The sequence below is a fragment of the Centroberyx gerrardi genome, chromosome 23 (genome assembly GCF_048128805.1).
Source record: "Centroberyx gerrardi isolate f3 chromosome 23, fCenGer3.hap1.cur.20231027, whole genome shotgun sequence".
NCBI classification, from domain to species: Eukaryota; Metazoa; Chordata; class Actinopteri; order Beryciformes; family Berycidae; genus Centroberyx; species Centroberyx gerrardi.
The window spans coordinates 15,954,159-15,974,351 of NC_136019.1; the positions used below are offsets into that span (position 1 = coordinate 15,954,159).

Genomic DNA, 20,193 nt, shown 5'->3' on the forward strand with positions numbered 1-20,193 from the left:
GAGGGTTGTATGTGATACAGACTGTTAACTTTCTATGATGTACGCATTATATTAAGTATGGATATGAAACTAGAGATTCATCGCTATTGTACGTGGCAACTGTTTCTGCACTGCTCTCTTTCAACTCCCTTTTAGAGAGTGATAAATTTTTTTTGTGACATTGCAGATGAGCATCACTCTCGGTAACATGAACATGAGTTAGAAATCAAACCAAATATTTCCTGGCAGCAAGGCGCTCCTGTAGGATTAATGCTGAAGCAACTCCAAATCCAAATTTTACACATAGGGGTGTCCCTTCTCTCCTTGCTGTTACAAGGGGGAGACAAAGAAGGAATCATTTTCTCGAAGCATTAAGCCTTGTCTTCTTTCTCTTCCTTTTGTTCATTCTGCTGTGATTGGATCAAAGATGTTTGGTTTGCTTGAAATCTTCTTTCCCTCTTGAGTGAAATATCCAAATTGTAAACAATGGTACGCAGATGGGATTACCTTCTTCAGGCCCTCCCTAGCTCTCTCACTCTTTTTCCCAATATCTCATCAATTTGACGTGTTGCCACCACAGTGACTATAAGTATCCAACATTGTACAGTGCAGATATGTTTGAATTTGAAGGTTTTTATTTTTATAATTTATAAATCCTGATGATTTACTTTGCTATGTAAACCTATCCTGGAGCTTTTTGCGTCTTGTGTGTGAGTGTGCGTGGGTGTGTGAGTGTGTGTCTGTGTGTGTGTACAAGGATGCTTTCTGTAAATAATAAAAGCTACCTACCTCCTACAAAGTGTTTCTATGTTGTGTTACTCACAGCTGATTTACAGAATATAGATGCACTCTACAGAGGGATAGAAAACATTCTGTCAGTTGCATATGGATGAGCAGAAAGCTTTCAAATGTCAAGTAGGAGAAGGGCAGGAGACAATATCTTTATTGAATTCATTAATTCAATTTATTTAAACTATCAACGGCATCCATTTATTTCTCAGATGAGAAAATCTATCATTTGTTTCAGAAGGAAAGACAAGCTACAGTGTTCCCACTCATCACATTCCACACAATGTGGAAAATGAAAGTTAGGTTCAGACTATAACTTTTTGAACAAATAAAAAGTAGGCATTGTTAAACAAATATACATTATTAAATAAATGACAAAATCTAGTGAGTAAACAGGCAGTGGCAGTCGAAGTGTCTGAGTAACGTGTCTGAAAACTGTTCAGTACACACAATCAGCATGCTGAGTGAGAAAAATATCAGCATGCTACATAAAAAAATCTGAACATTAAGGCTTGAGGTTTCTCATCCATTTGATGCTTAATAAATGATCATGTTCACAAGCATTTTCTCATACATTCATCCCCCCAGTGGTGATGGGAAATGGGTTTAAAATTACATATCTCACTACGTAAGGCATTATTTTCATTGGATTCCCAGTCTAGATGTGTGCGACGTAGTGTAAAAAAGAGTTGAGCAGAAAAACAAAAAAAGCACACAAATGTATGAATACAAATGTCACATAATTACATAATTAGAAATTATAATTAGACACAATCACATAATTAGTTAAAATTCTTGTCATTCCCGATTGAAACTAAGCCAGTCATTATTTGACTTTGCCTCATCATTTCCAGTCAGACACCTTAATGTTTGCTCTTAGCTCAGTGGTAAATATCTTGGGGTGGGGAGACTGGAGTTGTCCAAATCGTGACTTCATGTCACTCATTAAGCAATGCGTCTGGTTTCGTATAGCCAAAGAGCTTGAAGTCCACCTCGTAGAGCTTGTACAGCTTCCTCCTGGCCTCTAGGGGCACTGTTCTGAACCAGTCCCACACCCAACCAGGGGATGTCATGTTGTCGTAGGAAGGAGGGAACTTTATGTCGTCCTGCAGCTTCAAGATCCTGAGCAGCTGTTCAGCATCCGCCTGCAGAGTCTCCTGATGGCCCACGAAATCATACCTGAGGATCAAAGGTCAGTGAGAAAAACACAATTCTTCATTCCATAATATTTATATACCAGGCACCACATGTATGACTTTGTGTGGGTTATGTTTTGTCCAATGCCTTTATTGTGCAGAAAAAACATGGGCCCAGTCTCACAGCTTATTATGACAATCACTAGAACAAGTGACACAAAATGGCTATCAAATATCTCAATAATAGACAAAGATGCCAAATGATGGTCTGAGGTGGTAACTCATAGCAAGACCATTGTCCTACCATTGTCCTGTAAGTGAATTTAAAAGTGCTACATGTAGCATTTAAACATCAATTGGTCATTGTCAAATTAACTGTGATATTTACAAATGAGGCTGACGATTGGTAGCTTCTATGTCACACCAGTGGTATCAATAAGACCGCATTTCCCATAAACCCTGTTGCTTCCCATCGCAAAGAGGATGTTAATGGGAAAATAGCGGCTTTCTTCCTGCTTTGTGCCATAAAGGAATCCAACAGATTTTCCATTAAATCAGACTTGGTGGTGCACGATGTACAATGCAGTGTAGAGGCCGGTAGAGGCTGCCAGTCTTCTCAGCAATGTATTGTTTGTTCACGGAAATAATACTTTTGTCTCATATTCAATTGGTAATGATTTATTGATGAATTTATTGTTTATTGACCCCAGCCCAGACAAAAACAGCCTTACTGTATCAGGCAGGGGTGGCACAGCCGGTGCATCTGCCTCCAGTGGGGTTCAAAGGGCACGTTCTTCTCCGTCTGCGGGTCCAGCAGGTACTGGATAAAGCTGTAGAAGGACGGGTGGAGGCCTGACGCAAACGCCTCGTCCACAGACTTCGGCGGTTCGGGCTGGCCGCCATAAAGACGCAGCATGTCACGGGCAAAGTTTAGGTAGTAGTACTCATTGTACCGCTGGAACTTGTCCCGGTAGGCGGAGATGAGACGGACAAATGGGTCCCGCACAAACAGGAACTTGGTGTAGTGCTTCAGCCTTACCTGAGGTCAGAAAACAGATCCGACGTCATCGGACTGAACCGTGTGCTTCAGATTAACTTTAGTGTAGTTCAGTAGGCAGTGTAATACTACATGTGGCACCAACACTGTTCTGATTAACTCAACTCCCAATGGGACTGCGCTTTCTAAAGATAGATGTTCTTAGGTTAAGGTGCTTTGAGTAAAAGTATCCACCAATTTGCCGATGATGCCGGTGTGTATGTGGCGGTGTATTGATAGCTGGAGGGGTTGCATACTGACAAGAAGGTGCTTATATTGAGAGTATTAGGCTGATAGGTACAGGTAGGCCTACTCTGACTCTAGGTCTAACGGCCCAGAACAAGAGGTGAGTATACTCTTTATACCTATGTGTACCATAAAGGAAACTTCTGATGTCATGTTATGAACGGACCTTCATTTCTATTCGAGGGAAGCTGTTAAGGAGAGTTAGCTGGTAGGGCATGTGGACCAAGTCACCAGATATGGACATGGGGTCTTGATATGGCTCGCTCTGGTTCAGGACAAACATAACCCTCTTCCAGTTGGTACATGCCACCTGTAGATAAAAAAAAAATTCCACATAAATAAATGTCCGTTTTGCTGCTCTTTATCACCGATTGATAAAACACAACAGTGATTCGACCTATATCCAGTTCATGAAAGCTTTTACATTTGCTGTTCTAAACACCCGATGCCTGGTAGGTCTTTCCTGGGAAAAATCCTCTGCCGCACAGGAAGTGATGCATTTTATGCTTCCCGTTTGTAATAAACAGAAGAAGAACCGGGTAGTTAGCATGAGCAGTGATAGCCACCATGGCTGAACAGACAAAAAAAAGCACCACCTATACCGAAACTCAGACTTCAGCAGAAAATCCAAGCAAAATGACACCATGCCAACAGATTGTACACTGTATGTGTGTTGTGTGTATTCACGCCTACATCACCTTGGGAATGTAACAGTAGATGACGCCATGTTTCTCATCCACTATGAGGTTCTCCAGCTCTTTGTCAGTCATGTCCTCTAAAATATGCTTCTTCTCTCCGTTGCCACCACACATCTCCCTTAGCAAGTGCTTTCTCTGTTCCTGCTGCTGCTGCTGATGCAGGTCCCCTGTAATAATAATAATAATAATAATAACTCAGAAGATCTATGATACTTTGCCGTAACAAAATGAATTCATTCTGTTTTAGGGTGGCTTTTCCCTTGAAGGGATTGGCAGTTAAGGGTGAAACCCAAAGGCCAAACACTTTTCCCTATTAAGGTAGAGATCTGAATTGTGTTACGTCAAATGTAATCCATGGTAATCCAAAAGTAATCAGAGGCGAGGTCACAGCTCCTACAGTAGTTAATCTACTAAAATAATCGTAATTTCTTTTCCCAGGCAGTGTAGCAAAAAACAAACAAAACATTATTCAAACCACATCCGGTCTCAAACAGGAGCAGGATACACAACAGAAACAGTAAAAAATGATAACACACACACACACACACACACACACACACACACACACACACACACACAAAGCACATATACATTTTACCTCTCTTTCTTTGTAACATGTCCCAGTGGTAAATGGACAGCATGATGAGAAACATGGATCCCAGGAGCCCAAGGATCGGTAATCTGTTGGATGCTCCCATGGCAACTGGAGTTTCAAAAGGAGTCAGCCTTTGCTAATGAACCAGGAATTACAGAAGTACATTGAATGTACAAAATATTAGGGACACTGAAGCTTTGAGACAATTGAGATTTGGATTGTGCAAAAGGTAAAAAAAAAGATGTCCCTCATATTTTGTTCTGGAGGAGCTCCACAAGATATCTAAAGAAAACACATTAAACTCAATCAGCTCAAACCCAAGACTACCTCAAACTGAAGGAGAACTGTTAAGAAGTAATTTTCATGTACCAGTTAAACTACTAATCTCTGTCTTTTGCTCTTTTTTCTTGTGGCTGTGGGAGAAATGCCTGTGCTACCTCCCCCTGCTCTTCTGACTGTGCTGGCTGACTACGGCTATCACAGAAAATTGCTAAACTGGAAGGTAGGATTTCCATACTTTATCAAATAAACCAGGATGAGCAGCTTATTGAGACATCAACCTAGATTCCTGACTCGGACGTTGCTCTCCCCTGGCATCCCCAAAGCAAAGCACCGAGATACCGCTCAGGGGCGGTTTTACCATTAGGTAAAGGTAGGCGACTGCCTTGGGCCCCAGCAGCTAGAGGGCCCCCAAAAAAGACAAGAATAGAACTAATGTAAACTTATTTTTAATCAATATAAAAGAAAAAAACACCCCTCTTTTTGTTACAATAAATTATTTCAATCTTGAGCCATGGTCACCCACCCTAATCAGTCAGGCTATAGTGGGCTATTCCACTTCTAGTGCGATTAGTACTACTATTTTGTCACTATTTCGCTACTTTCGCTCATTTTCCTTGCCACTGCATCAGTAGCTGAGAGAGAAGTAACACCCAAAACAAAAAAGGCAAGCTACACAAATGTTGTAGAAAAACAACAAAAAGTGCCCTTGCATGCATAGTTTTCTCAGCCCCAACTTGATGGTAATATGTAGAAAGGATGGATTAAAAAGGGAGATGGTTGGGATTCAGGGGGCCCCATGCTTGCCTTTGCCTAGGGCCCCCAAATCACTAAGTCCGCCCCTGATACCGCTATCCAACGCCAAGTCAGCTGTGGATCCCTGGGACAAGCTTGGAGCTCGGCCCAAAACTGAAACGTGAATCCATGAGTCTATCCAGGCCCGTGCACAGACTTCTAAAGGGGCAGGTGCTCAGATGACAGAATGTGGGTCTTTCTCAAGGCAGCAGGCACCAACTGTAAGCCATTTTTTTTACTTTTCAGTAAAAAAAGGGCTGGGTTCAGTCAACTAGGGCTGGGTACCAAAGGTTGGTACTTTTTTGGCACTGACCAAATCAGGTTGGTGCCCAAGTTATACAAATTGTGTAATAATTTGCTATGCGAATAGGACTAGCAGATTCTAATTTTACATATATAGCTACTCTATATATTGATATTGATTGATAGTTGTAATTACAAGTATTTCTGGTTAATACCCTATTTTCCTTTTGATGTTAGAAAGCGGAGGTGGGATGTAACAAAGTAAAAATACTTCATTACTGTACTTAAGTAAGATTTTCAAGTATCTGTACTTTACTCAAGTTTTTCTTTCACTGAAGACTTTTTACTTTTACTCACTACATTTCAAAAGAAAAATCTGTACTTTCTACTCACTACATTTTCAAAACAGACTCATTACTCTCGGGAAATCATCAACTGATTTTCAAAAAAAAAGTTATTTTCAGTATCAGACGGCTTCCATCCCAGAAGCAGCTGATCAAGAGCCAAACGTGATTGGCTGCTTGTTCAGCAAAGCGACACCAAAAATTAGGGAAAGGGACAGAGAGAGAAGCACACAAAGAAGAGAGAAGCAACAAGAGAGAGAATTAATGTTCGTGAATTCAGCTGCTAGGGTTACTGTTAGTGATTTGAGCTGCAGACTTTTTCTCATCTGGGATTCAGAGGAACGCTCAACAGAGAACCAGTTTAGAACATTAGAAATGACTTTTTTAGAGAACGACTTTTACTTTTATACTTTAAGTAAATTTAAGTCCACATAGCTTACTTTTATACTTTGACTCGAGTAAAGGATTTGAAATGGTACTTCAACTTCTACCAGAGTATATTTTTAAATGAGTATTTGCACTTTTACTTGAGTAGGGAATTTGTGTACTTCTACCACCTCTGGTAGAAAGTAATTAGGATAACAAGTCACCGATTTATTTAAGATTTTTCTTCATCGGTTGTAGGTAATTAAATCACATTAAGCCACATTAAGCTCAATCATTTCCATTCATTTTCATTTTCCATAGTTTTTTTTGACCAGGTTTACCACTAAATATTCACCACAGTATCTCCTTGTATCCCCCTGATGCCTGAATTATAGAAGATTTTTTCTATTTTGATTTTAGGTCATTTAGCCACATTAAGCCCTTGTTTTTCCCTAAATTCATACTTTGATTGTTTTCATATGGATGTGTTAAAAATGGCTGCCACTCTTCTGCCTCTTCCCTGTGAGCTGTGAAACGTTAGCCCCGTTGGGGGCTCACCGCACAGGGAAGAGGCGTAGAAGAAGAGTGGCTGCCATTTTTAACACATCCATATGAAAACAACTAGGACAAGCCACACAAAGGAGAGATTTTATACTTTATTGCAAATACTTTCACTACTAAATTTGATTTACTCTAGCAATACTAAACTAGCAATCTAGTTTTCATTTTTTGTCTATGTAGTTTAGTCAGAGGTGGAAAGGGGAAGAGAAGAGGGGACTGCTGAGAGTTGAGGGCAGGGGGAGGGTGAATTCATAACATTAGTAGAGCGTTATTAACATTAATTTTTGCACAAAGTGATATAATTTGAGATTATCTGTCAATTTTAGACCAAGCTTATAAAGTTGTGAAATACACGGCCCTCATGTACAGAAATGGCCACAGAGAGGAAAGCTGCAGGTCCCCCATCATCTGATGTTGAAGACGTGAGACAAGCATAGTTTCAGTGAAAGGGACATTAACCACACTAACTTAAACTAGCCTGCTATTGAACATTATAGGAAGAATATTATAAGAATATTATTATAAGAAAGATTTATAATATGAGATAGATTTGAGTGCGGCCTAAATAAGCTTGACTTGACTACATAACACTGCTCTACAATGTCACAGAATACCATTTACAAAATTCACATATAGATCAATGCTGAAGTCATGTGCTAGGCTTTCTACAAAGCCCTCTTCAGATCAAACTAACAATAATAATAAAATAAATTAAATGATCACATCACTCACCTTACTGTGAAGTTCTGTGCTTGACTGCAGTCCTGTCAGAGCTGATCCACTCTCCTGAGAGACACTCACTGGTCAGGACCCCAGCCTACAGAAACATGTTCCTGACTGGATAGGTTTAGATCCCACCAAGACCTTGACTTTATGTTTCCTACAGTGTCATCACAAGCAGGATGACTTTGTGAGCAGAGTGGCCAACAGAGTTGAAGATGTACTGTACCCATGCAGAAGTGTGACAGCCCTAAAAAAGTATTTTGCATGTCAATATTGACTCTGCACCCTCCTCGCCCCTGGCTGCACACTTCAGCCACACCTTGCGTATTGTTTGACTGACAGTGACTTCAGTGTCATGCCAAGTGGTCTGTTCACTGAATTATGTCCGCATCAAAATGAGAAAACAGTGGTGAAAAAATGTCATGGGATTATATTTATGAACAGCTACTAGCTTAATTTAACCTTTGATGTACTTTGCATGTAAAAATGTTAAAATCAGAACATCAGAACCAGCATTGCACTGTATTGTTAGTAAAGTACAGTTTTTATTACATCCCTCTAAGTAGTCCAGCTCTTCACCACAGAGTATGGCCAACATGCAGAAGTTGCTCAACAAAGATGTCACTTGTGTTTGAGCTTCATCAAGAATGTTTAGTGTTGGTCCAATAGTGATACAGTGTACAGCTTCTACAAATTTGCTCTCCTGCTTCCTTAACAACTGTTGGCTTAAGGATGGTGCCCCTAAATGCCTTTGACTCAACAATGTTTCTTCCAAGAGCTGATCCAATCTGATGGTTATTGATTGTATGTTTAGAAAAATAGTGAAATTACACCACACAGCAATAAATAACAACTAGTTTTGCGTTAATCATTATTTATTCACACACAGAATAACGTCATCCCAAAAAAGTACAATCACCTGTTCATTTGATCTCAAACTGATATTGGTTTTATCATTATTTGATGGCATTTGATTGATAATTCATAATCCTTACATTAACACTTACTCAATGGGAAAGGAAGACTTAAAAGAAAGTGGGCAGAAAAACTTAAAAGCAAAGAAAAATGAAAATTGTCTTGGACATCTATAACCCCAGTACCAACCAAACAGACGATTCATTCTATTCTTCATACTATCATAAACAATCAGTTGTCAGTAATTTGAAAAACACCAGTCACACTGTTCAAAACTGCTTTCCTGAAATAAAGTGAAAAATGGCCACCTGCACCAGAAGGAATGCTTTCTTGAGGCTAAGCTCGTCCCAGTTGTCCTAAATGTCCTGGATGACAGGAGAGATTACCATGGGGGCTGAGTTTTTGCCTTCACATATGCCACAGGGATTAACGTAAGGGTGCAACTTCTTCTTGGGAAACCTCATACCAGTAAAGGAGTAGATATGGGTCTTGTTCCCGACATCGTAAAAACGGACCTCTCCCTCCTCGTGATCTACAAACACCCCCACCTTCTGGGCCTTCTTGGAGAGATTAATCCTGACTGGGGGTTGCTTGCATGCTATGAACTCCTCACCCCTTAGCATCAGGGCGCAGAATCCTTTGCTCAGACTGACATCACTGTTGCCTTTCCTGTCAACTGTTTCCAAGGCAACCCCAATGTCCCAGCCAGCCTTGCCCTCCACCTGCACCTTTGGGTGATACAGATAATGCTTTCAAAATAAACAAATAAACAATGTATTACTTGCAATTTTAAAATGAACATGTATAACACACAGAGTAAAAAGGGCGATATTATTGTGTTGCTGAAAAGCTAAGCACAAAGAGTTTTCCAGAGAGATATGTGCAAGCAGCTCCACCTAGCAGTAAACATCTACAGCAAGTTATTTTTTCATACTCCTGACAATTTCTTTTTTTTTGTGACATACCATTTAGGCAGGCTTGGGCAATAACAAAAACTGTGGTTGAAGCTGCACTAGGCAATATTTCGATGTAAAAATACAGCTGTCTTATCAGCCTAAATCACAGTGGGGCTGCAACAGAGAAGAGCATCCAATGCCCATGAATCAAGATGTTGTAGATTTGTTGTTTGCCCAAATTAAATTCTGGTGTCTGATGTGTACCCTTCTAACAGCAGTGAGCAGCGCTCCGTCCAGAGAAAGCTGGACTCACCAAGATTCGATTTTTTCCTGACTCGTCCCTTTGGTATCTTTGGTATAAAGCATCACAGACCAGCTGGGTTGGGAAACATGAGCGTGCTGTGTGCAGTTTACTGATGTCACCTTACAGGATTTCTGGGTATTGAAGTTCAAATATTTTAAAGTTATCTCTTTCTGCCATTTGCCACTAACAGTTGCGTATTGCAGCTTCAATTTTGGGAAAGGATTACTTTGCTTTAGTTGGGTTAGTTGGTACCAAGAACCACTCACTTAAGGTTAGACAACAGATAATGCTGTGGTTAACGTTAGGGAAGTTATTTGGGTCATGGGTAGGTAGATGTTTGGTTAAAGAATAATTTTTCTCAGGGTGGTTGCAAACTGGAAAAACTTTCATGCTCAAATTTTCATTCAGGGTTTTTGAAGCCAGGTGGTCCTGCTGTTTGTATGATTTTCTATAAGATAAAGTAATATTGGGCTGAAAGTGTGTAGGAGGCAAAGAACATACCAAAATTAAAACATAAAAAAAAATGAAACAGAAAAGTCACTGACTTCAAAGTAGAAGGCACCAGAGGAGTAGCCGTCTTTTCCCAGGACACCGAGGAGAGTGTTGAACCTCTCTGGGTTGTCTGGGAGATTCTGGGGGATGCCTCCATGTCTCACTTGCTTCCCATCTTCAGACAGGATGAGGACCTGGTGTGCTGTGTCAGGGTCCAAAGTCACATCCACTGACAGAGACAGAGAGAGAGAGAGAGAGAGAGAGAGAGAGAGAGAGAGAGAGAGAGAGAGAGAGAGAGAGAACAACAGCTAGAGAATGAGAATGGGTTTGTACATGTGGGTTCTGTCAAATAATTTGTGAAAAAAGACCATGGAACAGATGAATAGAAGATGATGTATTCAGATGACTGATGTATTCATCAATGATAAGACTATACAATGAAACAATGAAACAAGATGTACCTGCATATTGCTGAATTCTCTTAATCTCTGTAAGGGAATGAATGAATGAATGAATGAATCAATGAATGAAAATTCATTAATTAATGACTGAATAAACAAGCAAACAAAAAAGTATGAACAATACCCCCTTGAATGAAGGCAAAATATTGCAAATATTGGAGAAAACTTGTTTAGGGATGAAAATGTGAGTTGCCAGCCCACTTTTTTTTGGGACAGGTTAGGAAAAGAAAAAAAAAAAAGAAAAACACAAAAATGTGTTTATGTTTACAGTGTTTTTGGAATTAAGTTACCCAGTCCTGGACTCCTGTAAACCTATTAGTGATAACCAAAAAAGACATATAAATGACAGATAAATTGAGATTCTTCTTGCAGGACACTGTTAACATCGCATCCTCACCATTTTTAACCATTCTTTTCCGTTCATTGCTGATTGCAATGTGAAGTGTCATGAGCAGCTGACTGACAGCAGATTGCAGTATACCCACTCCTGGATCACTGTAGGCACTGAGCTCAGACCAGTCTTTAGTGGTTGGAGGATCACATAGGGAATTCATACTCTGAAGTGAGGGATTGAGGGGGGCAAAGGCAAAGACAGACAGACAGAAACTTTAATTGCTATCATGGCAATGTTGCATGCAACAAGCAATTATGCAGAATTATGTTTTCTTGAATGATTCGGAAAAATTAACAACACTGGTTTGTATAGTCTAGGAAACATCATGGAGGAACATTTTGAAAGCGAACTTCAAAACAGCAATCGACTGGTAGGTTGGCCTTTCTTTCATTGGCTCAATGGGCGGAGCCAAAGAACCATTTTCTTTCAGCACGTTAGCTAAGTGGCAAACTTTAACGGCAAAGAAGGAACCCTGATCAAAATATAAATATAAAATGTAAACGGCAATGACTTCTTGTTTTTATTCATTCATGACCATGGCATTCGTGACTGTAACATCAATAGGCTAGCTAGCTTACCTAGATAGCTATAGGCTATGACTAGTTTGAACTTAAGGTCAGCTAGGCTAACTAGCTAACCTAGATAACTTAGTATGGCTAGATTCCCATTTTTGTATCAGTTAGTAGCAGAGTGCTAGGCTTCGTAATATTAGCATCCTCCTCTCTTACATCTTGTTTTTTTCACTGGACTTCAGTCAAGCATTCATACAGCATTACGCCCACTGAAGTTTAACTTAACTGATTATTTCTGCCTCCAGAGCAACTCTGGAGGCAGCAATGTTTGTAGAACTAAAACTACAATCTGCAATGATCATGCTCAGTTGAGAAAGAGATGAAGAAGAGCACCACAGATTACCTGTAGAAGATGGAGATGGTCCTCAATGTGAGAGAGCTGCTCCAGTTCACTTCTTTGCTTTTCCAGCTCACCAATTTCCTGTTGTAGCTTTTCTTTGACTGACTTACAGTGATCCTCTGTTTTTCTCTGTAGAATGGGGATCGTATCCAGAAGTCTTGTCTGACTTAACTCAAACACTTGCTGTAGACGAGTGAATATCCTCAGGGTGTCTTCAGTGTCTGTGCTGGCATTTTTCTGATGTTTTTTTTTATTTGGATAAAGTTTGACAGTCAATCAAATAATCTGAAGGAATTTGGATAAAGTTTAACAGCTGAATAATATCTGTCCAAGTGTTATGTCTTGCAATCTGTATCAAAATTCAGTAAGTAAGATGTTAAAGATCCAAACTTTTATTCTATTTTATTCCACATTAGTATGGTATACAGTATAATACATGATGCACTGCACTAAAGCTCAATTTTGAGCTTTAAATCATTGAAATAACCACAGAATTTGAATGGATAGAACGGTCTTTCCCATTCTAATCAACTGTCCTGGTGGTCGGAGTGGTGGCCATTTTTAGGTGTAGCATTCCATGATATAAAACCTCCTTTGTACCGTTGGCCTAGCTTCCGTATAAACCGATTTACGGAAAGTCGCAGCAAGGACCAGGCAGTGGAAAACTGCGTCGCTTTGCTGTCAGCGGGGAGCTACTGAAGGATTTTTGGACCGTTTGGGTTTAATTGCACTATATTACTGTTGGTAAGTCATCACATTTTACTCATTTAACGTTTGTCTTGTAACATTACAAAGCTAACCCACTCCACTATGAGGCAGCCGGTGACACACTTTACGGCCTTAATGGCCAAACTTCCGTTGTCACCATAGAAACTAACCATAGACACAATTTTTTGGTGTACCAGCCAAAATAACATAGAAAACAGTGGAAAGACCGTTCTATCCATTCAAATTCTGTGGAAATAACCTAGATTAATTATTTTGATGTTGATATATGTATTACACTAAATAGCGAAAAATCAGGAGCTCTCAAACATTTTCAGTCTTATCTTATTTTCTGTGTCACCATGGCCCTTTAAAACATATTGCTACCCTACCAGACGTCTGCCTCTGACCCATGTAGGGTCTCAAGCCATAGTTTAAGAACCCCTGCAGAAAATCGTTCACTTTATAAGGAATTACAGTAAATATCTTTAGCTTGACTTACTTCGCTGATTTCCACTGATCGCACAACCTTTTTCTCCATCTCTTCCCGCTTCTTGATCTCCTGCTGCACCTTTGTCAATGCCTGCTCAACCTTGATCTGAGCATGTAATATGGTAAATACTTCATACTGCATAATACTAATTAAAGAATGTCAGTGCATTATCAATAGTGTAACCAGGTGTGTGTAGTTGTCTTAGAATAAAGTACTCATGCTAAAAGGAAAGGTCCCTGATCAATCTCTCACCTTCTTCTTTCTCAGATGGCCCTCCAAAGGGACACAGTTGTGATCTTGGTGGTCTGATTGGACGCACAGGACACACACACAGGTCAGATCACACTGGCAGACGAGATCCAAAGGTTTTCTGTGCTGCTTGCACACCCTGTTGGTGAGATTAATTTGTTAAGTAGTTTATTTGACAGGGGTATAGGGTATTCATCAAGTCCACCAGTTAGTAAACTGTTATTCATCTATAGTCCGTGGGCATGGGGATGAGATGTGATGTTCTGTGGAAGCCTTCCATCCCAAGCAGCTCCATTCCCCATCATAGTATCAAAATGTTCCATAATACATCTTTATTTATATTTTTGTCCTAAATGGATCCTCAATACATTCCCCACAATTGCACTTCTTCATGATCCATATACAAGCCATTATACAAGCCATTAAATGCACATGGTAAATAACCTATCTAGAGATCATATGTTGGTGTATCAGATTAGTACAAAACATAGTGAATGTTTTTCCCACGGCAAGGCCAAGGGCGTCGCGAGACATATTCAGGTCAGTCAGTCAGTCAGTCAGTCAGTCATCAACACTTCGTCATGGCCTCTAGAGGGCGTCTTTGACCGTGAGATGCAGTGTTTCCCATACAGAGGCACAAAATCACAAGTTGGTCAATGTATAGAAATTGATCTAAATCGATCTCTAATACGGCTGATATTGTGCATCACGTCATGTCTGTCTTTTGGAGATGCACAGACCAGCAGACCAGCAGCATTGTACTCAATCCAACAGTCTCCTGCTGTGAAAACAAAACTGAAACTTAACATTCCACAATTTGCTCCAAACTCGTATGTGTTAGCAGGATTTTTAAACAGTAACCTGAACTCGTTTTCTGCTGCCCTACAAACTTTCACGGTAGGTAACGTTATTTCCTTGTGGTATTTAAGTAATTTTAGTGGAATTAGGCCATTTAACCGATTAAAACATTGTCTCAATGCTTCATTGAATTGAATTGAATTGAATTGAATTGAATTGAATTGAAAGCGCTGTGGGCAGATCCCGTTTGATCCAATCATACATGTTTGAGCCAGAGTCAGATCCTGAATGTGAAAGAACAAGACAACAAACCACTGCCACAACCAAGACTACAACAGAATGTTTCAGAATGGTAAATTCTTATCTTTTATCTTTTTTTATGCTTTGTTAGCCTATTATTTCTTACAAAAAACATGGTGCTGCAGGCGGACAAATGATAATGAGCGAACTGCTCGTTTAGAGGCTTGGTTTCCTAATATGGAGTGTGTGGATTTAGTTGACGACCGTTTGTTTTGATACTTTCACGATGTTTAGATAGCACATCCAACTCCTTTGTAATCAAAGAGGCAAGGGAAATCCTGTTTATCACAATATGGGACCTTTAAACTAGCCTGGTAAGGCCATCCTGATCACATGACCTCACATTCTGTTTTGTTCCATGGATCAGTCTGGACTTCTAGCCGCCCACATCGATTTCAGTGGGCGGGAGTACTTGCCTTGACAGACAAACTCCTTCAGCCAATCAGCGAATCCAAATTCAAATCCACTCAGAAGAACGGCGAAAACGTCTTTTCCGCCGAAACTCCGCTAGTGCATACTCTTGTTCTTGTTAATTGTTGTTATTGAGTCTATTTCTGCAATAACTGCACTTATGGCTGTGTTTACTCTACTAACGTTAACGTTACCGCTCGTTGCTTCGGGAGACGGCATTACTGTTTTGCCAGCGGCGGTCTGTATTTCACGTCATCAACTACGACGCAGTCCCTGATTGGCCCGGTTACGTCATCAACTACGACGCAGTCCCTGATTGGCCCGGTTACATTGTAATTTCAGGAAATCGATGTGGGCGGCTAGAAGTCCAGACTGATCCGTAGAGCGAAACAGAATGTGAGTTCACATGATCAGGATGGTCTTACCAGGCTACCTTTAAACCACATTAAGCCATATTCAGCTCAATCATTTCCATTCATTTTCAGTTGGGGATCCTTGTCATAGTTTTTTTTTTTTTACCACATTATTGATTGATTTACCTTTAACTTGAAATTTTCACAACAGTATGTCCTTGTATCCCCCTGATGCCTGAAATAAAGATGAATTTTTCTATTTCGATTTTAGGTCATTAAAGCAAAATAATCCCTCATTTTTGCCTAAATTCAGACTTTGATGATTTTTTTTTAAATGTTTCTTTATTTTTTCTAGACATTCTTTTTGGGCTCTAGTTAAGTGTTATGTTACATTTTCAGCGTTTTTCATTTCAATATTAGCTCATTAAGCCACGTTAAGCCCCCTTTTTTGGCATTTTTTCACTAGATTAATTCATAAAAAAAATCAAAGTGATTTTGATTGATTTTGTTTTCACCATTGCTAATTCTTATGGTGCTGTATACCTGGGGGAAAAAAATCAAATTTCTTCATCAAAGTTAAATATTTTTTTGCCCCGTTAAGCCTTTTTAACATCTTTTTAGAATGTCCCTCCCATAGGAGCATCAAACAAGGTGCGACAAAAGTCACTTCCAGAGCATTTGGGCCTTAATGCTTCCTAAGACAATTTGCTGTGTTTATATACAATAGGGAAATCCTAACCTTAACCATAAGTGAAAAAATATAGAAACTTGGCCTCACCTCTCCTTCAGTTTGTTGACAGGATCCCACAGCTCATGTCTCTTCAGCTCAGCATCATTCTGGTGAGGTTTCAGGTGTTCAGCACAGAGAGATTCTTCACACTGCAGACAGGACTTGAGCGCCTTAGCCTTCTTCTCTCCGGTACAGACATCACACAAAATGTCTTGAGTTTGGGTCGAAATCTCTTCCTCATGTATGCTTTCTCCGTTTACCTTGAGCGCGTTCATCAGATCTATAATTGTGATATTGACACGGAGCTGTGGCCTTTTCTTGAAGCTTTCTTGACAAATTGGACACTGAATAGCATCACTCATGTCCCAGTGAGTGCCAATACAGACTTTGCAGAAGCTGTGTCCACAAGGAGTAGAGACTGGGTCAATGAAGGTATTCAAACAGATAGAACATTGGCAACTGGACTGGAGATCACTGGGGGAGGCCATCGTGTAAAACAGCTGTTCAAAAGGGAGAAGATAAAGGTCTTGAGTGAGACAAAAAGTCTTTAATTACATGAATCTATCCTGGGATTCAATGTAGGCTATAATGTAGCCAGAAGTATCTGTAAAGGTACCTGATTCTCTCAACGGCCTATGAGACAGCTCAAAGTTTTGCTAATAGCTAAAACTTTTAATGATCTCCCTATGAACTGGAGAAAGTAGTAGCACAGTAGTAGTAGGAGTATAAATCTGATATGCGGATAACTTGAAGAGCTGGTAAATCCAGATTCCAGTTTGCTTATTCCTATGTACTTTTCATATGTCAGCATTTTAAGTTTCAGTTTTTACTTTGGGAGAGAAACACACGACGGTAAGGTGGGTAGTTCCCACTGTTCTTTCTCAGAAATTACATGTCTTTATATTTTACATGTATGAATCATCAAACTGACAGTGACACAGGCAACAAAAGAAATACCCACTCCCCACGGGAGAACCGTGAAGATTCCTGGTGGGCCGCTGTTGTTGTTGGGCCAGTAACGGGTTGGGAAACGCAATCATTTTGTAAATAGATCAACATGTAGGCTGACTTGCTCTCTGTGCCTCACACTCACACACACACACTGCTACTGACACGCCCCCGTTTTCCCTGACAACCTGCCACGCATTAGATTGTGATTGGTCTAATCTGATGTGACATGTTCATGTCTGAGAGTGTGATTCAGCAAATATTTCTAGGGCTAGACATATTCATTTGCACTAAAAGATATTGTTTTCCATAGAAAAGGATACTGTGAAATAACTGGGTTGCACAGAATCATGTCAGTGCTGAAGGAGACAAATGCTATTTCATCCATTACCTATTGACTTTTTAATAAGACCGCCAAAAGAGCTAAGACTGCCAAATTTTCATTGTGGACCCCCCCCCCCCCCCACCCAAATTGGGCAGAATGCTACTTATACACTACTAAAAATAATAATTAATAATAATACTAGAAGTAATTAATACTATTAATATTAATATTAATATTAATACTAAAACGGATCAGTTCAGAATTATTAACTGTATATTCAAATACAATTAGCAATGCATAAAGTACTTGATTTCCTTTTACATTTCTAAGTGTCTCATCATTTACTCATTTTGATCATTCACCTTGTTTTGTCTGTGTTGTTCTGTCTGTGTCCTTGTCTTTTCACCTGGTATTTATAGTCCACAGAGGAAGAGGAATGTACCTGGGTGACTGTTACCTACTGTCATAGTTACATCTGTACTTACAGTACTTACCCTCATTTAAATTCTTGAAACCACTTTCACTTTCACTTCAGCCAAGAGGGCAAAAGCACAAAAAAACAAAAAACAAAACAATAGGTTGAGAGATAGAAATTGACTGACTGACTGGTTAGTTAGTTGTTTCATTCATTCTTTCCTTCACTGGTACAATGAACCCTTTTTCTTGAATGTGAGTTGTATTCAGTGAATAGATAATGTTCTCAAATTGCTAACCTATTGAATATTGTTTTTTTGCAGATGAATTTCAAGGATACGTGATTGTTCATTCCTGAAAAACTAAACTACATGTAAATGATAACCAAGTTTCCGATCATTTTATGTGTGTTTCAGCCTGATATGGTGGGGAATGAACACAAAACAAGTCAAGATTATTATTATTTTTTGTAAATCAAGTTGAGGTGCCATGTGAGAAATAAAACATTGTTGTGGTTCCAGAAATCACTGAAGCAGAAATTGTTCTATACTATACCCAGTATATTTTGTGTACACAGTGAATCTGGACTTGAACACTCCCTCATTCTTTGTTTTTTCTTTTTTTCTTTCCTCTCTTTTCTTCTCTTGTTTGTGAGGTTCATCATTTATTAACAGAAACAGAATCAGCCTTCACCAATCAATAGTTTGACTTTAGTCATTTATTATTTTTCTATGGATATATGCAGTTGACAAATCAATAATTCCTAATAATAGATCTTCAGGAAACAAACATCCAAATGCATTTAAGATATTTATTACTAAATCACTCTGCTTTGTCTGTTAAGGTGTGAACTATGTAAAGTAAGAGAGAAAGAAAACAAGAAAAGCAAACACAAATAAACCTTATATTACTAAATATGTATAATTATAATGTGCATATGACATGCTGGAGCAGATCATTGATTTTTTTTTTTTACTTCAGTTTCAAAAGGTTCAGTTAGGAGGAAAACACAAATTAGCATTACTGACTCTGAAATACAAACTTTGTCCCATATTACTAAAACATGTTGGGCTGATGTTTAAAAGCCAAGTTTCAGTCTGCAGTGTTGGCCAGTGGGACAAAGTTTTCACCACCTCCCTCTGTAATGGGGGGAGTAAGGACAACTGAGAATATAGAATATTAAACTGAGGTTGGACAATAAAACAGAAGGACTTCACACATGGATACAGTATCAGAGACAGAAACAATGACAGGAATGGAAACTGTTAGAATTCATCATGATCCTCCTCAAGGCTTCTTAGCAGCTCTTTCGTACTTTCCAATTTATTTTCGAGGTTCTCAAATCCTGCAGCTGTATGCTCCTCCACCCCATCCATGAAAGTCTTGATTGTGTCGCTGAAGGCCTTGATTGACTCAAAAAATGCCTGCTGTGATTTCAACTCAGGTGGACCTCTCTCCATTAGTGCCAGCATAGCGTTCACATAGCGCTCATTTTCATTCATAACCTCTGAAAGGACGCTGTGTTTTGAATAATAGTTTTCCTGATGGGAGAAAGAAAAAAACATAGATTCATTATATAACAATACCATAAAATAAGTATCACTAGGTTACATTACATTATGTTATGTTATGCAACAAACATTGCAATACTTATGGTCACTTATGAATGAATTACACCTCTCTTAGCCAACCAGCATAGCTGTAGATGGTCTGACGTGAAAAATGCAGTTTTTCCTTTCAAACATTTACAAATAGTATCTTAATTACTTTCAGCACATATAACTGATTCTCTAGGCCATTCATCCAACATTTGAGCAAAATGGAGACTGATTACAGTAACTCACCTTTGCAGACTGTACTTTTTGCTCCATGTTCTGAAGTGCCTCCTTGAGCTTTTCCTGCAAATTAAGAGTAAAAATCAGCAGATAAACAACTGCAGGTCACTGACAAATGAAAGGATATGCCAACATTAAGTCTTGTTGACAGGGAGCTAAACCATGACAAGACCATGCACTGAATTCTCAGGCCTGGGCATATCTTTCTTTCAATGAACCTTACATCTCTCCTTTACTCTGGTGTTGATTTTGGCAAATATCTGTGCAATTTCATATACTCATAATGTACAGGAAGGGTAAGCAACAATGTATTTACCCGTTTGTCCTTCTTTTCCAGTGAATTGGCAAGACCCACCAGACACAGCAGGCTGAATATCAAGTACAGGCCTCTGGTGGGTCTGAAACCACTGCCAGCCACTCCCCTGTTTCTGCCCAAGTCTGAACCTGCTGCTGCCATCACTGTTCTGG

General features: G+C 39.5%; 2 protein-coding genes across 2 annotated transcripts; both read right to left on the bottom strand.

Annotated features, from left to right (window-relative positions):
- Nucleotides 1-966: 966 nt before the first annotated feature.
- LOC139930015 (carbohydrate sulfotransferase 12-like) lies at nt 967-4,576 on the bottom strand. The gene is made up of 5 exons (XM_071923109.2): nt 4,463-4,576; nt 3,885-4,025; nt 3,353-3,496; nt 2,636-2,943; nt 967-1,947 (listed from the first exon to the last, which is right to left on the bottom strand). The coding sequence occupies exons 1-5, from the start codon at nt 4,535-4,537 to the stop codon at nt 1,707-1,709; spliced, it is 909 nt and encodes a 302-aa protein (XP_071779210.2). The 5' UTR covers nt 4,538-4,576; the 3' UTR covers nt 967-1,706.
- Nucleotides 4,577-10,467: 5,891 nt separating this feature from the next.
- LOC139930026 (E3 ubiquitin-protein ligase TRIM47-like) lies at nt 10,468-16,697 on the bottom strand. The gene is made up of 6 exons (XM_078281703.1): nt 16,252-16,697; nt 13,615-13,750; nt 13,372-13,467; nt 12,168-12,401; nt 10,859-10,885; nt 10,468-10,626 (listed from the first exon to the last, which is right to left on the bottom strand). The coding sequence occupies exons 1-6, from the start codon at nt 16,689-16,691 to the stop codon at nt 10,618-10,620; spliced, it is 942 nt and encodes a 313-aa protein (XP_078137829.1). The 5' UTR covers nt 16,692-16,697; the 3' UTR covers nt 10,468-10,617.
- Between the last annotated feature and the right edge of the window lie 3,496 nt (nt 16,698-20,193).